Below are 16,285 nucleotides of genomic sequence, written 5' to 3'. Positions count from 1 at the left end.
ATATTAACCCTGATATGTTTGCCCATGTAGGTAATAAATTGTGTTTCTACATGACTGTGATAACGATGATAGCTGTGGAAGTAAACTTGGAAAACAAGTCTTGATGAATCCTGAGATCGCTCTCCGACACTGTTAAGTCAGAATTGAATACTTTGAATAGTCCATGGTTTAGCACAGCTGCTTAATGATGACTGAATATGTAGGGCCATTTCCTGAATTCAAGACAGCCATGGTGAAGTTTGACTTCATTATCGTTAGAGATGGCCAATAATTGTTTGGAAATAGACATAGCCACAAAAGAAGGACTCTGCACAATATCACTTGAAACATTCAAATGTGGTAGTTTACATATTCTTGTGTTGTGTTGGTACTGTTTATGTCCATTATGTCCATTGAACTTTGTCAAAACTGTAAGTACTGGCAGTGGTGTAGTCTAGTGATTAAGACTTTTCATGCAAAAGACCTGGGTTCGATTCCCACATGGGCACAATGTGTGAAGCCCATTTTCTGGTGTCCCCTGCCATGATATTGCTGAGATATTGCTAAAAGCATCATAAAACTAAACTCACTCACTCATAACTTAAATACAGTGTCTTCAGTCTGGACTGACACAACACTTCCAGAACACGAACATTTTCAGAACTGTTAACGCCAACATACACCATATCATTTAAGTACAGTTTGGAGACAAGCATCATAACAAGTTTCACAAACTGAATGAGCTATACTTCCTCTTGAGTGAGTGGAGGGATTGACAGGCCTTTGTGTGTCTATTCCTGTATAATGATATAATTGTCATCACCACATCTGGAATGTTGACCATCCCGTTGATCGATACTATATCATAGTAAGAGGTTGAACATTGTTATTTTATGACTGATACATACATGTATCTTAAAAGCAATGACTGAAATAGCATCACAGCAGAATACTTTTTTCCTGCTACAATATTAGTTTGGGATATATTTCATCTGATGATTGCTGTTAGAATCTTTTGAAGTTTTATATTGTGAGTTGTAATCTGGTTGATAATTTTGATTTTTCATCATTATATCATAACAACTGGTACTCAAGGAAGGAAGACTTCACTTTATATTATACTTTCGGTAGTTATGCACGTAGTTGACAGTATGTTTGTGCTTGTTTGTTAACAGGAAGGAAAACCCGAAAGTAGCAGACATATTTGTGAAGAAAGGTCCATTTCTCAAGCTCTACTCCTCATACATTCGTAACTTTGAGAATGCCACAGCCATGTTTGAGGAGTCGTGTAAACGATATCCTGAATTTCAGCGTATTGTCAAGGAATTTGAGGTAGGACTTCCATACTTTCTTTGAGAAATGGCTCAAGGGAGATAACTCTGACATTATACATGTTTTCACATTGACGCTTGGCTTAAACATTGTTACATTTGCAGTTGATCATGTTCTTGAGTTAAAAGACTCTGTTATCTTGTTTGTTATTATTGTTTGATGTTTATCTGTTTATAATGGTGCTGAAATAACTTAATCTTGCATGTTTATAACAACTCTTGCTAATACAGGGAAGTAGTAGGTTCTCAGCACATCTAACACAACTTGAGATGGTACAGTAGGATGGTGATTTGCATTATATGGATCACAGACACCTGATTCCACCATGGTGTTCACTTCTGGGTCTGTTGGTCCTGGGTTTGAATCCTAGTATTGCCCTGTTTATTATCCTTTGTTTGTTAGCACTATCGCCCGTCCTGTTGGTTTTACCAGCGTCTGTGACCTGTGTCTCAGTCACTGCCACCTGTGTCTCTGTCACTTTGACCTGTGTCTCAGTCACTGCCACCTGTGTGTGTCAATGTGATCTGTGTCCATGTCACTGTGACCTTTGTCGGTCTCACTGTGACCTGCCTTAAGTCAGTGTCACTGCGTCCTGTGTCATTAAACTCAATTCACTTACCCACTGCTTGATGTTGCCAGATGTCTCCGCGCTGTGCCAGCCTGGCACTCAAACACTACATGCTCAAACCCATCCAGAGGATTCCACAGTATAAACTCCTTCTGCAAGGTATGAACCCACATAAATGTGCCCTTTATGTCTGCATGTATAACCAATTGTAGAGATTCCACTTAGATGTACATCTAGTATGGTGTGGGATTAGCCTAACCCTAATGTCCCGTTGTTACAAAGCACCAAAGACATCATTCAACACCTTAGGGTCTTCATGATAACAGGCAGCTAAGTGGATTGTGTTGCTGACTTGATCTTGCACAAATTGGTCTTAGTTCTACGATGATCACATCTCAAATACTTGACTTTGGACCAAATGGTTAAAGTGTCTGGCGATCACACGAAAGACCCAGGTTCGATTTACCATGGTACAATGTTCGAAGCCAATTTCTGGTGTCCCCTGCCATGATATTGATGAATATTGCTAAAAGCGTTGTAACACCTTACTCCGTAGTGTAGACTTAAGATGGATGTAGTGCTGAAATCACATTTTTCGCAAATGGCCTTGGTTGATTGCATTTGTTCATGATATCAACCCCTGATTTGACTGATCCAGAATATTTCCACCAACATGATATCACTGTTATGTTGCTGAGTGCTGTGATAAGCAAGCAAACTTTAACAGGATTTCAAGTATTTCATGAATGTTTGTAGTGAAGGCACTGAATAGGATTGTGCTGTGCCATGTAACATATCATATTGATACTTTTCAGACTATTTGAAAAACCTGCCCATTGATTCACCAGACTACAAGCATACAGAAGGTAGGCTGTTACTTGGTTGGAGGATGCTCTTCAGACTGTATACCAATACAATAGCCACCATGGGTTTTCTGGCTAGACTAGGTTCACCTGCAGCATAAAGGGGTTGGATGGTCTTGTTACTTTGTTGATAGAGTGGATTTTATTCATAATGTCAATCATTGGATTCTTTGCCTAGTTCAGACTTGATTGGTGCAGATGTTGTCTTATGGCTGAAGTGTGTGTTCAGCATTGGTCAGTGAACACGCGAATGCACTTGTTCACATACACACATAATATATGTAAAGACAAGCATGCACGCACACACATGGATTTACAAACACATGCACACACAGATATGTATATGCACATGCATGCAGACACATGCACGCGCACACACACACACACATTCTTTTTCTGCCTTTTCTGATAATTGTTGCTATGTTTTGTTAATGATGGGATGTTTTATTTCCAGTTGCCCTAACCATTGTCAGCGAGGTGGCCGACCATGCCAATGAGAGTATGAGACATGGGGTATGTACAACTTCTGATGCATCAAGATGTCCATTCTTGGGACTCACACAGTGTTACAGGGATCAGGTCCAACAATTAAAAACTGTACCTTTTGAGGATTAATCAACTTGGGAAAAGCAAATATGAAAAGTTCTTCCCTGTGATAGTCATGTTCTTTTTGTGATGGTCATATTGTAGTTTACATTTATCATCATATTTGCCCATTTATCATCTTAGTGGGGTGGTTCAGTGATCGAAACCTATTTCTTGTGTCCCGTATCCTAATTTTGCTGTAAATCAGTCAAACCCAACTCGCTCACTCACTCACTCACTCACTCACTCACTCACTCACTCACTCACTCACTCACTCACTCACTATCATCTTTGGTATGTTAAGTAATCATATATTTGTGTAGGATGATAATCTTAAGTAGGTAAGAAAGTCTTTTTTTGTTGGACTCTCTGAAAGTACACATAGATCTCTTGCTTTGGCAATCTCTATGGAGCAGTTTGCCTTCATCCAGACTCGTGATCATCTTTCAGGACACGGTACAGAAGCTTCTGGAGATACAGCACTCTCTGATTGGTCAGTTTGAGGTGATCCAGCCAGGCAGAGTGAGTACCGCAGCATCTTATTACCTTCCATCTTTCTCCTGCCCATTTACAATTTAAATGGAATTAATTGTTTCTTTCAGCGTACTATATTTTGGAGACTAAGCAATAGTGTAGATGTTAGTCGTAGTTTGAAGTCCTCGAATCTTACACAAAAATACCCCAGTATCAATTTTGACAAAAATGATTACACAGAGTAACATGTTATATTTGGGATTACACTTCGATAGTGAAGTACAAATTCAGGTACTTTTTTGGAGTTGAGCCCCATCTGGGATTTGAACCCACACACTCAGAGACAGGCACCTAATCGGCAGCACACAAAGTTAGCCACCTAACTAGTCACAAAAATGAATGTCAGAAAACTGATAGTCTAACTGCGGACTTTGTGTCCCCCTCTGATAAGTGTTAACTGGCACGGCTCTCAAGGCCCAAAGCTATGATTACATGTGCCATTTGACAGAAATGTTTGCCTGTATTGTTTTCAACATCTTAACATCCACTGATATATTGTGTCCTGTGAAAAAATAATAATGAGGCCACGCATACAGGACTGAACTCAGGAACATTCTCTGCATGCAGAGAACATGGTGGACAATATTACTCTGGATAACCCAAGCTCACTGTAGGGTGCAAGAAGGTTGATAGTCATATGATGAAGTCACATGTACCACATGTGCTTCAAGGTGGGGCAGGACTAAAGTCCTAGAAACTCTCAGCTGCCAAACATGGTCACCCATCCTGGGACTTCTTGAAACAAACTGAAGTCTGAGTTTTGACTTAAGTTAGAGTTTTTAGTCAGATTGGAGAATATCCATATCCCAGAATGAACTGAAACTGATATTGAACTCAAACATTGTAGACAGTTTGTGTTTAGTGGATATATTACTTAAACTGTTTAGACTTATTAATTATAAATATGCAGATGAGTTAAAAATTCACCTGTTTCAACTGTCAAACACATTATGAAAATTGAGAAAAAACATTAAGTTTTTTTGGAGAAATCGGGGCCTGTCGTTCCTTTCACGGAGCAACCTTTACTCAGGTTAACCTTAAGTCATATATTTTAACATTGCACTAAGATTACCTTAGTGACTTACGATCACCTTAGTGCTTCATGGAAGGAGGCTCTTCACTCTGTACACACAAGCACACATCTCAAAGAACCAAACCAAACAATCATTGTTAAATCTTATTGACGAACGTATTACCAGTACCACTGATGTTAGCATGACACAGTTCTGAACAGTGGTCGTCTCGGATCAAGATCACATTGACGAGGAATGAGTTGTTGTTGGGATGATGTTTCAGAATCTCATCAAGCATGGGGAGCTGCAGAAGTCGTCAAGGAAGGAGCTGCAGCCGCGAATGTTTTACCTGGTTAGTTAAACCACTGCTCACCTGACAATATAAATATGATGCTCATTGAACTACAGATTTATCTCCCCTTATTAAAGTTTCCATTTCTGAAGCGAGTAGAGGTTATTATGAACTCAAAAGGACCACTGGTTGTAGATAGTTATGGTCACAGTTCAGTATACATCTATTGACTGCTATCTGCAGCAGGTTGTCAAGGAAAATACAGTTTATTATGAGTGATTAGCAGTGGTGTTCCATTTAATTGAAATAATTGAAGATCACAGTGACCAAAAAACTAAGCAGTCGATCACATTTTTTCATAATTGAACACATACGATTTTGGAACTTCTGCTTTAGTGTTTGAAACACTTGACAATGGAACATATCTTTGCAGTTGTCAGGGCCTGAAAACATGGTTATATTTTTTAAAACTGACTTCACTATCTGAAAGGTCATGACTGAATATTTCTTGAAGAGTCCAGGAAGTTTACATTTTCATGATATATTGGTCATCACTTTAAAGTAACAAGATGCATCATGTTATATGTAGCTGCAATAACAACCTGGATTGGAAAGCCGGAAAAATGATGCTAATTTTTTTTAATGATTGCTTGTTGGTAATGAGGCACTCATCAATGGAGAGATATTCAACCAATTTCCAACTCTAGTGATCAGGGTACATGGACAGACTTCTGCATGTGCTTTTTTTTAGCATTACTGATGCGATGGACTTTTCCTGTTGATCTGAGTTTAATTCAGAAGGGTGTGTACATCAGGTTCTGTGAATATTACGTCTATGTAGTTTGGTGCTAGAACAGATGCAGACATTGACACTGAGGGCTAGACTTAGAACATCTGTTGGTGGCCAGGTGAATATATGTACACATTTCCCTTCCAGTTCAACGATGTTCTCCTTTATACCACCCCAGTCACCGGTGGCTACAGACTCAACAACATACTGCCTCTTACTGGAATGAAGGTGGGTTGAACATTCTAAAGGGTTCACAAAAGCTCGGAAAATCCTCTAATGTTTATTTCTTATCCTAAATTGACTTGAAACAGCTGTCTTTGCTAGTGGCTAGGCCTAAAATGCTTACGTTTAGCAAAACTTGTCAAATTATTATTTTACAGGAAGCAGATACTCCAAATAACTTGCAATAACAGTTTCCAGTGCAGCCGTCTAGCTTATTTCCCATGGTTGGTCTCATTACTATGCTATATTCCGTGTGTCTCATTGGTTGATTGAGCTTTAAAAAGCCTCTGAAAGGGCTTTGAATTTGATTACAATCAGTACAAACCCTGCTCTACTTGTCACTGATACAATGGTGGATATTACACAGTATATACTCAATCACATTTACTCAATAAATTACACATCTGGGAGTAGAAAAAACATATAAGAATCACTTACAACCCAACAGGTCTATAATACCTTGCGTACATTACTGAAATACTAAATTGGCTTGTGTGTAATAATTTGTCGTGGCTTCCTAATGCTACAACAGCGTTAGCAAATGTTATGCAATGTATATATATGCACATACTATTATAGCTGTAACCACTGTCCACAGTTTACTGTCGTAGTCATGTGACTTCCACGTTGAGTGTGTAATAATGGCTGCCAACTGTTTAGCAATTCAAGAATTATTAAAAACTTAAGACTATTGAGAATCTCTGCTTTGTGATACTATTCAAACCCACTAAGTGTACATACACACATGTACGACTGTGTGTGTGATACTGATTGTTGTCAGGGCGATGGAGTAGCCAAGTGGTTTCAATCCAACATGGGTACAATGTGTGAAACCCATTTCTGGTGTCTCCTGTCGTGATATTGCTAGAATATTGCTGAAACCAACATGAAACTAGACTCATTCACTAAATGTTGCATTCCAGATAAAGTTGTAAATGGAAATTTTGCTACAGTGTCTCTTCGTTAAGCTGGATTTATAGACATGGTACTAGTGTTCATTTTACTTGTCTGTCTCTGTTTCAATTTGTGTTTTACTGATTTGAGATACAGGTATTTTGTCGTGTGTCTAATGTGACAGTTCTCCATGCAGGTGTGCACTCCGCAGCAGGAAGCGTTCAGCAATGAATTCAGCATCATCAGTGTTCAGCGCTCATTCACAGTGGCTGCCAGGTACTGTTATACTGCTGTAGTTGGTTTCTCTGCTGTATTCTATCTATATGAGATGTAGTGGGATAGCCCAGTGGTTAAAATGTTCATTTTTGATGCTCATTCAGCTATGTGATGCCAGTCCATCAACAGTCAAATCTGGAAACAGATTATCCCGTGATTTCAAATCATGAGCATTGATTTGTTCACTTAGGAAATGATGACTCAGTTAAGTCAGCGAGCCTGACCACTCTGTCCCATTAGTCACCCCTCATCACATGCATTGCTGAACACCAATTGTAACCTTTATGTTAGATATTCACATTATTGCCAAACATGGTCCAACTGATCTTTGTGCTATGTCTGGTATAAATCTATGTTAAAGTAGTGAAGTTGTGGTGCTAACATGGCCTGTGCTCATGGACCGAGGTCATTTCTCCAAACTTTGACAATCATTGCAATGTTCTGACACTTTAAGATGATATATTCAGATATATTTATGTATTTCTTATCCCATCTTTCCAGTACGCCAGAGGAGAGAGATGAATGGCTGAATGCTCTCACGGCAGCCATCACTGAGATAACGTCAAGGAGACACACTTTTGAAGCTATGCAGCATGGGCCACAGGTAAGGGAGATTATTCTGCCCACCATACTGATGTCACTTGTGTTTTATCCAGTGATTATGTGTTATAGTTAGAGTATGTAAAAAAATCATCACAGTCACTGTGAAGTCTGTCAGATCAGCAAAAATATAGCTGTATGTGAACGTGTGCATGTGTTGGAGACAATCCACTCTACTAGGGAATGTTGAAAGGCCTTCCACCAAGTAGTGGAACCTGACCAACGTGACCACCCAGTCCACTTGTTCAGATCCTCAGATGTCCCTCAAACTGCCATTTTTGATATTATCATGACAAGTGAAACGAACAAGCTAAACAAGATCTGATGCTCACAATATGAAATAAATTTAGATACTGTTCATGCTTTATTCAAAACATCAGCAGTCTTGCAGCTACAGACTACAGCTACAGCTACAGCTACAAATCAAAGTTATTTTTTTAAATTGGCAATGGCACAAATAAAAGTGATGCGCAGATGCCCGAGAAACATTTCACCTTCTTATTTAGCCTTGTCAAGTCACATAAGATATACTGCTCAAAAGATGTTTAGGACAACTATCAGGTGTTCCTTACCGTCTTTTGAGTAGAATACATCATGCCGTGATGGGATTTTAAGTTAACGATAAGTTTTGTTTTATCTCCTGCAGAATTTCGTGCTGGACAAGGACTTTGTGTTGGGTCACAAGGCACCTCTGTGGGTGCCAGATGCCCGTGTCACCATGTGCATGCTGTGTTTGGGCGAGTTCACCATCACCTGGAGGCGACACCACTGTCGTTCATGTGGGAGAGTGAGTTGTCTCCCTTTACAAGGAATTTTAATCTTTACATTGTAGCATTCAACAAACTCTTTTTTACTTGCTGTTGACACTGTGCGACAAATCCAAATTTACGTCATCAGAGTAAACTTTTCACAAGCCTCAATTGTTACATGATATGTTTGTTGTTTCAGAAATAATTTTTCAATATTGGTCATTCTCCAACAGTATTCTTTAGTTTGATATTATGCGTAAAACTTCATCTCTGCATGACGATGACCGATTTTGTTTGACAGGTAGTGTGTGGCTACTGTTCAGACAATAAGGCACCATTGCGTTACCTGAAGTATAAGCCAGCTCGTGTATGTGATGACTGCTTTGAGAAGTTAGAGAAAGGTAAGTCTTTGACAGATCACTCCTAATTTGGTGAATGTCCACTCATAATATTAATCCTTCTTTCTCCATATATAGTAAGCTGTGTTTGCTTTGTTTCTGATTATCTAGTGTCTGTTACGTTTGTTCAGGTGTAGAGGAAGAAGACCGTAATGTTGAGCCTGAGGAAGACGGAGCTCAGCCCTCTAGAATCAGCCTCAAGAATCTGAAAGAAAGGTTTCAGAAAATCAGAAAAAGTGGTCGAAAATCTCAGATGAAAAGACCTGCTGTACTCAAAGAAGTGAGTTGGATAGTGATAAGATTATGATATACCTGTACATATAACTACACTCTGTCCGACAGCATTCATCTTCTAACAAGCAGGGTATGATATCTGATAGGCATGAGTGCTGTCACTTTTGGGTCTAAATATTTTGCAGAGTTGGTCAAAACATGAAGGAACACATATCAACTGAATGTGAATCCCTTTCCTTTCACCTTAACAAGGACCTGTTACGATGAGAAAACTAGGGAAAATTTCATAGGGACTAAACATGATTCTTAAAGTGTGTGAAGGAATGGACTAATAAACTCTCTCTTAATCTAATGGTAACTCATCCCTATGGTAGTGTAATACTACCTGTCGTTTTCCAGTAGAGTCTGAAACAAAAATACTTCACGCACATCGTCACATGTATATTTCGTAAGGGGCACCTGTATCCCAAATGCTTAGAACAATGCTCATGTTGTTGATCACTGGATTGTCTGGTTCATTCGCATTAAATAAAAGATCTACCACCATATAGATGAGTGTGGCATTCAACAGCAAACAAACTACACATGCATTCAACAATGCACTTTATGCACCCACATTGTGCATCTAACACACCAAAAGTAACAGCTCTGAAGTCTTTTCAAGAACTTGTTTCATTTTGGAAGACTGTTTTGTATCAGCATGTTAACAATGAAGGCTCATATTTCTGTAAGATACATTGCTAAGTGTGTAGCAGCTGACAAACGATTCAACGTAATACTGAATGTTGTCATTATGAACACAGAATAACCTAGGAATAACATTGGCATGGCTTCATACAGCTGTAATGCTAATGTCTGTGTTGGAAAACAACATTGTGGGCTCAGAAAAGAAGGCCCATACAATGATAACTACATTTTCAATGAGGACTGGTATCAGTTTTACCCTATCTGTGTTGTTCCCAGGTCCGGGCCAATGATGAAGGATCGGTGATGAGTGGATATCTTCGTGTCCTGAAGAATAACAAGAAATGGAAGAAACTGTGGTTTGTGGTCAAGGACAAAGTACTCTACACGTACAAAGCTAGTGAGGTGAGGGTTTCACATATAGGTGGAATTGTTTGTGTCAGGAGACTGTATGCTGTTGATAGGTTCAGTCATTTTGAAAAACTATCTCTCCCCTGCATATAGTAATTTTGTTGTATCATTAAACATCAAGAGAAAGTTAGTTACAGGATAGTTACAGGAGTTTTAGCTCTTTATGTCAATTCAACGTACGGACACAAGAATATGTATCCCATGGGTTCAGCTTTAAGTTAATGCGGATACATCCAGACAGAATATTCCCCAGAAATTGTATTCTCTGGCCACGTGATTCAGAATGGTCAAGTGCAGCATCAACAAAAAAATCTAAATCGCTGTTTTACTTACTGTGTATATTGTAGGACATGGCTGCTATAGAGAGTCTCCCCCTGCTGGGCTTCGAGGTGTCAAGGACAACTGTGGTAGGTGTTGCTGTCAACATGTATATTATCCTGTTGAGTTCAAGTCTTGTGGACATAAGGTGTCCTTGGTAATTATCTGGTGTACAGATTACGTTTGGTTTACTGGCATTGATGAAAATGTACATATTTTTTAAAATCTGTTTGCTTTGAGTGACCTTTATATATTTTTTCTTCTGTGGAGTTTGGAAAAGAATGAATAAGATGATATTGATGTTAAAGCACCTTGCTGTTCTGATGCACTTTAAATTATTAATTAGATCAATTGTACTTTTTGAGAAGAAATAATCACATATTTGGAATGTCATTAATATTTTCTAGGTCATAGATTATATATCTGAAAAAGGACTACTGATTAAACATTATTTAAAGAAACTGATACCATTAATCCCAAGACATAACTCCCACATTCTAATGAAGTCACTGTTCAAATACATGATATGGTGCCATGATCATGTAAGTTACATTTCATAGCACAAAGATGACATCACCCTTCGTCTGTGTCTGAACTCACTGGGAGCAGTGTCGAGGCTTAGTGCTTAAAGTGTTCGCTTGTCATGTAAAAAAATCCTGAATACAAAAAGCCACATGGGTATAATGTATGAATCACATTTGTTGTGTCCCCAGATATAATATAGCTGGAATATTGCTAGTGGACACGCTAGATCATGCTCACATTCTCACTCACTCATATACACGCTCACTCACTCACTCACTCACTCACTCACTCACTCATTCACTGCATTCACTTGAAAATAAGAAAGGGTCTGTCACATTTTAACACACTGGACTTAAGATATGATTATATTATGAGGCATGCTGATCTGACAACACCTCAAATATGAGGGTTTGGAAAGCGTACTCACCATGTGTCGATAATTTAAATTTCAACATAGTGATATTCTGTAAAGATTTTATTAAAAGGAATGCAAACATTTTTTCATCTTTCCTGTTATGATTTATGGGTTTTAGTATCATTATGTGTATTTTATGTTTTCAAGTGTAACAGAACAGTTCATCATGAAGGGATGTATAACATGTTACATTTTATACGGTATCTGAATGGCTATATTTGGTGTACAGCAGAAAAACATGTGTATATTTGTTTTGGTTGTCTCCATGTGCCTTTACTAATATTTTTGTATTCATCGATGTCATTGCAAACTGTTTGATTTCCTTATGGCCATAATAAATGTGCTGAATCTTACTTACATGCTGCCACAAAATAAACATTTTGTATATACGACATGATCAGATTCATGTGTACAACTTCAATTTAAAAGTGTATTGTTGCATGCTGACAATTCCCTCTTTACAGGATCACTTAAAAACGGGGGTAAGACAGATAGTCGGTATTGTGTCAATCCACACTTTGCTTCATGACTTCCCACTAGCTATAGCACACTGTTTAGGTCTGATTTCATTCACCTTATCGTAAACAGTGATTATCATGGGTATCAGATGGTCAACATACGTGCCAAGTATAACTTGTTTATAAAATGTCTGCCAAGTATGAATTGTTTATATTATGACTGCCAAGTATGAATTGTATATGTAAAGACTGGTCATCTGGCAAGACCAAACCTCGGAGTATTTGTTGCTCATGATGGTATAGACTTTACCATAGATGTCAACCAGTGAAGATCCAGGGTAGAATATGTCTTCAACAACCTGTGCTTGCCACAAAAGGCAACTAAGAGGCGACTAATGGGATTGGAGGGTCAGGCTCCATGACATGATTTGACACGTCATTGGTTCACAGTTGTGCAGATTGGTGCTTATGCTGTTGATCACTGGATTGCCTTGGCCAGACTTGATTATTTTCAGACCACTGTCATATAGCTGGAATATCGCTGCGAGAGGCTTAAAACTACACTCATTCACTCACTCACATTAGAAGTCACCACCGTCCTGTTAATATGCTGACGTCAGGAAACAACATCCTTCCTCTGATATTTATTTACATGGATAGACTGCATGTCCTTCAGCTTTTTTTAAATGAGTAGAATTTGTCAAATCAGTTGCATCTATACTTTACAGTTTGTTGAACAAGCAGAGTGTGTATTTTCACCAACCTTACATGAGATCTTGAAGAGAAGTTGATAATTAGGGTAAACTATGAAGGGCTGTTGAGATGGTTTTATATTGACTATATGAAGCATTTATGCTTCGTTTCTCTTTTTACAAAATAACTGAGTACTTTGGATGTTATGTTAATCATATTCATTGTTTGATTGTTTTTAAGAAGTAAAATTATATTTTTCTCTCTATCATTGCTGTGGCCATTAAGTGTAGCAGTGAAACCTCGTTATCAAAGCGCACTCACTGACTTGGATGACACGTCATTGTATCCCATTTGCATGTATCAATGCTCATGCTGTTGATCATGGGTTTATCTGGTCCAGATTCGAATATTTACAGACCGCCACAATATTGCAACAATAATGCTGAGTGTGGCGTAAAACTAAACTCACTCATTCACTCTCATCATCTCAGTTTCCATTTGACTTACAGAGATTGACAGCAGCAGATAAAGATAATGTGGTTTCATTGCGTACTAGGTGTTCCTAGCAAACGACACTCTTTATCACACTTGAAAACTGTAGGCCACCTGCACAGTCTATTAGTTGGCCCTCTTTTTGTTTGTTTGTTTGTTTTAGGCTAGTATCTATTTTGCTTATTACTCATGTCACACTCCCGGTCGTCTATGTTGTAATATTAAAATGTGTTTTGATGGAGTGTCCACTCTTCTGCAGAATTCTGTGTTCTCTGTAAGTATTATGGTTCTAACCAACACCTGACGATAACCGCCTTCACTGAGGTCTTTTTTTGGTATACCTAACTCATAACCACGTGTACATGATCCCTACTTTTGTATCTACATATTGATTCCCTATAATACCAGCATCCCTCAATACCATGGTGGATGGAGGACCCTAGTTTGTATCCCATGTACTGCCAGTATACTGCTTCTCATGGAAGATGGGTTTCATATTTTCATTTGTCAATACTGTTACAACCCTCGTGGAAGCGGGATATGTTGTGATGTTATAACTTGTATGCTTCTCTTGAAGGCAATTTGGTCTGATGTATGTGTCTTTGTGCCAATGTCACCCAAGCCTTTACCCAAGCGAGGGATAACACTGTTTCAAAAAGGCATACATCAGACTGTGTTACCCAAGGGAAAAAGATGTAACTTATTTATCTTACTGCCATGTTAAAAGTACAAAATATCATTTTATTTTATTTTGGGGATCAATAAGCTCACTACCAACTAACAGACTTGACTGGATATTTTGAATCAGTGAAACATATTCTGACATGTTTAAAGCTGGTATAAAAATGGTTAATTATGCTTAAATTTAGTGTGCAAACAATTAAATGTACAATAAAATGGTTTATATGACGTCATACAATTATTAGCATCACAGTTTCTCAGCAGTGAGTTTGGCAGGTACTGCAAGTAATTGATCATTGAAATTAAAGTATTTTACATGACGTTGACATACCACTTGAACGCACCCCTCTCATTTAACTGATAGACAAACAGATCTAGGATGTCTGCGTCACGTGACCAAGTGTAAAGTATGTACATGTCATACAGGCAACATAAATGGAAGATCTTTTGGACAATATGAGAATGGGTGTTTAGAGGTGTTTGGCTCATGGTTACAACCACAGACTAAGATATAAACAGTAATGTAGCCAATTTTATTCCTGAGTCCAGCGTTAAAAATGAATTTTAGACTACAAGATCATTGATTCCCACATTTATCCCTGTCAAAGTAAACTACAGGTATTACGAACTCAAAGAGACCACTGTTGTTGGTTCATTATGGGTCTGGTTGGGTAGTCTAGCAGTTAAAGTGCTCGCTCATCATGCTGAAGACCTGGGTTTGATTCCCTACATCGGTGCAACACATTGCTGTTACCCCGGTGTGACTTTGCTGGAATATTGCTTAGTGTTGCTTAAACTCAATCTAATTCATTCACTCACTCATGCATTCTCTCATTCACTCACTCATTATAACCATCGTAATCGTTTTGATAAAATATACAAGTTGCATGGACCAGAGAAAGGTTTGATATATTCTTCAGTATATTACAAATGTGTTCATTATCAACATGAGAGAAATACTCATGTCACATATTTGTTTTGTTTTCTTCAGAGAGTTATATAGTTTCTGATTTTAGTGATGTTTTGTTCTGTTCTGACCGATTCCCCAGGTGTTTGTGACAGTGATGCTGTGTGGAGTGTGATCACCATGGCAATGTTTGTGTTTTAGTGGATCGAGGGAGCAGAGCCTGACCTGGTGTTTCAGCTGACTCACAGCAACACACAGCCACACATCTTCCGTACAGACAGTGCAGCTGCCACTGAAAAGTAAGAACACCTTGATATGATCATGCTTATGGTGATCACATCCCTGTAAATGCCTGACCCATGAAGGTCCGGGGTAGAATAGGCCTTCAGCCATCCTTGCCTGCTATAAAAGGTGGCTATGCTTGTTGTAAGAGGTGACTAACAGGATCAGGTGCTCAGGCTTGCTGACATGGTTGACACAAGATCGGTTCCCAATTGTGCAGATCGATGCTCATGTTGTTGATCACTGGATTGTCTGGTCCAGACTCAATTATTTACAGACCTCTGCCATATAGCTGGAATATTGCTGAGTGCGGCATAAAACTCAGCTCACTCACACATACACTCACATGAAGGTGAAACTTTCTTGATGTCAACTATGGATTAATGCCGAAGTAAGAATATCCTCCAAAACATTTCCTTCTTCAAATTACCGAATTTGAATTTGACAAATTTTCACATTTGTGTACGTGGATTCAAAGCTGAGAGGAAAACCTATATGTGTCAGTGATGTGGTTGTTTAGACTTGCATTAACTGATAGTTCTTCACGTATCCATACATTGCGGCTTACTTACAGATGGCTGACAGTGATGAGAGAATCCTCTGTGGCCTAGAGAATGACAGAACAATGCACAGATATAGATGGTGAACAAGTCCAACGGTACCTTTATGTCATCAGAGGCCAAGCTGTGGAAGTCTGACCTGGAGCCTCAGCTGACAGCCCCAGTCAGGGACTGGATACAACACCCTGGGTTTGATGGCAAGAGTTCCAGTCTCATTATCTATAGACACAAGACAGGAGTCTGGGTTCAAGTCCAAAATTTTTGTGTGAACCATGGTTGGTCAGCACCATACTCACGTTTGTAGCTTTGACAAACATGTGGGATGTTTTTATCTCTTTGATCAGATCAGTAGTGTTACAACACACATAGTGTTCATAGAGGAATTAAACAAACATTTGCTCAATCACTGAAATGTTTGGACAGAACTTTGAATCATTAAGTGAAATCAAGAATATATGGTTACCTTCAGAACATTCAGTTAAACAGAACGTTTTGTTAATGTAAGAACCTGTTGTTAAATTAAGAAAAAA

General features: G+C 38.7%; 1 protein-coding gene across 2 annotated transcripts in view; it reads left to right on the top strand.

Moving 5' to 3' along the window:
* The window catches only part of LOC137296286 (FYVE, RhoGEF and PH domain-containing protein 1-like), a 34,230-nt gene extending 17,945 nt beyond the window's left edge, over nt 1–16,285 (top strand). For both annotated transcript variants that reach the window (XM_067828048.1, XM_067828047.1), the window contains exons 7-22: nt 1,155–1,311; nt 1,951–2,038; nt 2,695–2,745; nt 3,197–3,255; nt 3,778–3,849; nt 5,158–5,226; nt 6,104–6,184; nt 7,269–7,348; nt 7,850–7,952; nt 8,595–8,735; nt 8,999–9,098; nt 9,227–9,375; nt 10,293–10,418; nt 10,772–10,831; nt 15,115–15,212; nt 15,770–16,285. In XM_067828048.1, the coding sequence (XP_067684149.1) occupies nt 1,155–1,311; nt 1,951–2,038; nt 2,695–2,745; nt 3,197–3,255; nt 3,778–3,849; nt 5,158–5,226; nt 6,104–6,184; nt 7,269–7,348; nt 7,850–7,952; nt 8,595–8,735; nt 8,999–9,098; nt 9,227–9,375; nt 10,293–10,418; nt 10,772–10,831; nt 15,115–15,212; nt 15,770–15,806 (1,471 nt within the window). In that variant the 3' untranslated portion in view covers nt 15,807–16,285. The remainder of the gene's footprint in view (nt 1–1,154; nt 1,312–1,950; nt 2,039–2,694; nt 2,746–3,196; nt 3,256–3,777; nt 3,850–5,157; nt 5,227–6,103; nt 6,185–7,268; nt 7,349–7,849; nt 7,953–8,594; nt 8,736–8,998; nt 9,099–9,226; nt 9,376–10,292; nt 10,419–10,771; nt 10,832–15,114; nt 15,213–15,769) is intronic.

This window comes from Haliotis asinina, chromosome 9, assembly GCF_037392515.1.
Source record: "Haliotis asinina isolate JCU_RB_2024 chromosome 9, JCU_Hal_asi_v2, whole genome shotgun sequence".
Lineage (NCBI taxonomy): Eukaryota > Metazoa > Mollusca > Gastropoda > Lepetellida > Haliotidae > Haliotis > Haliotis asinina.
Note: the sequence above shows the minus strand (reverse complement) of the source record. Positions and strands in the feature narration are given on the sequence as shown.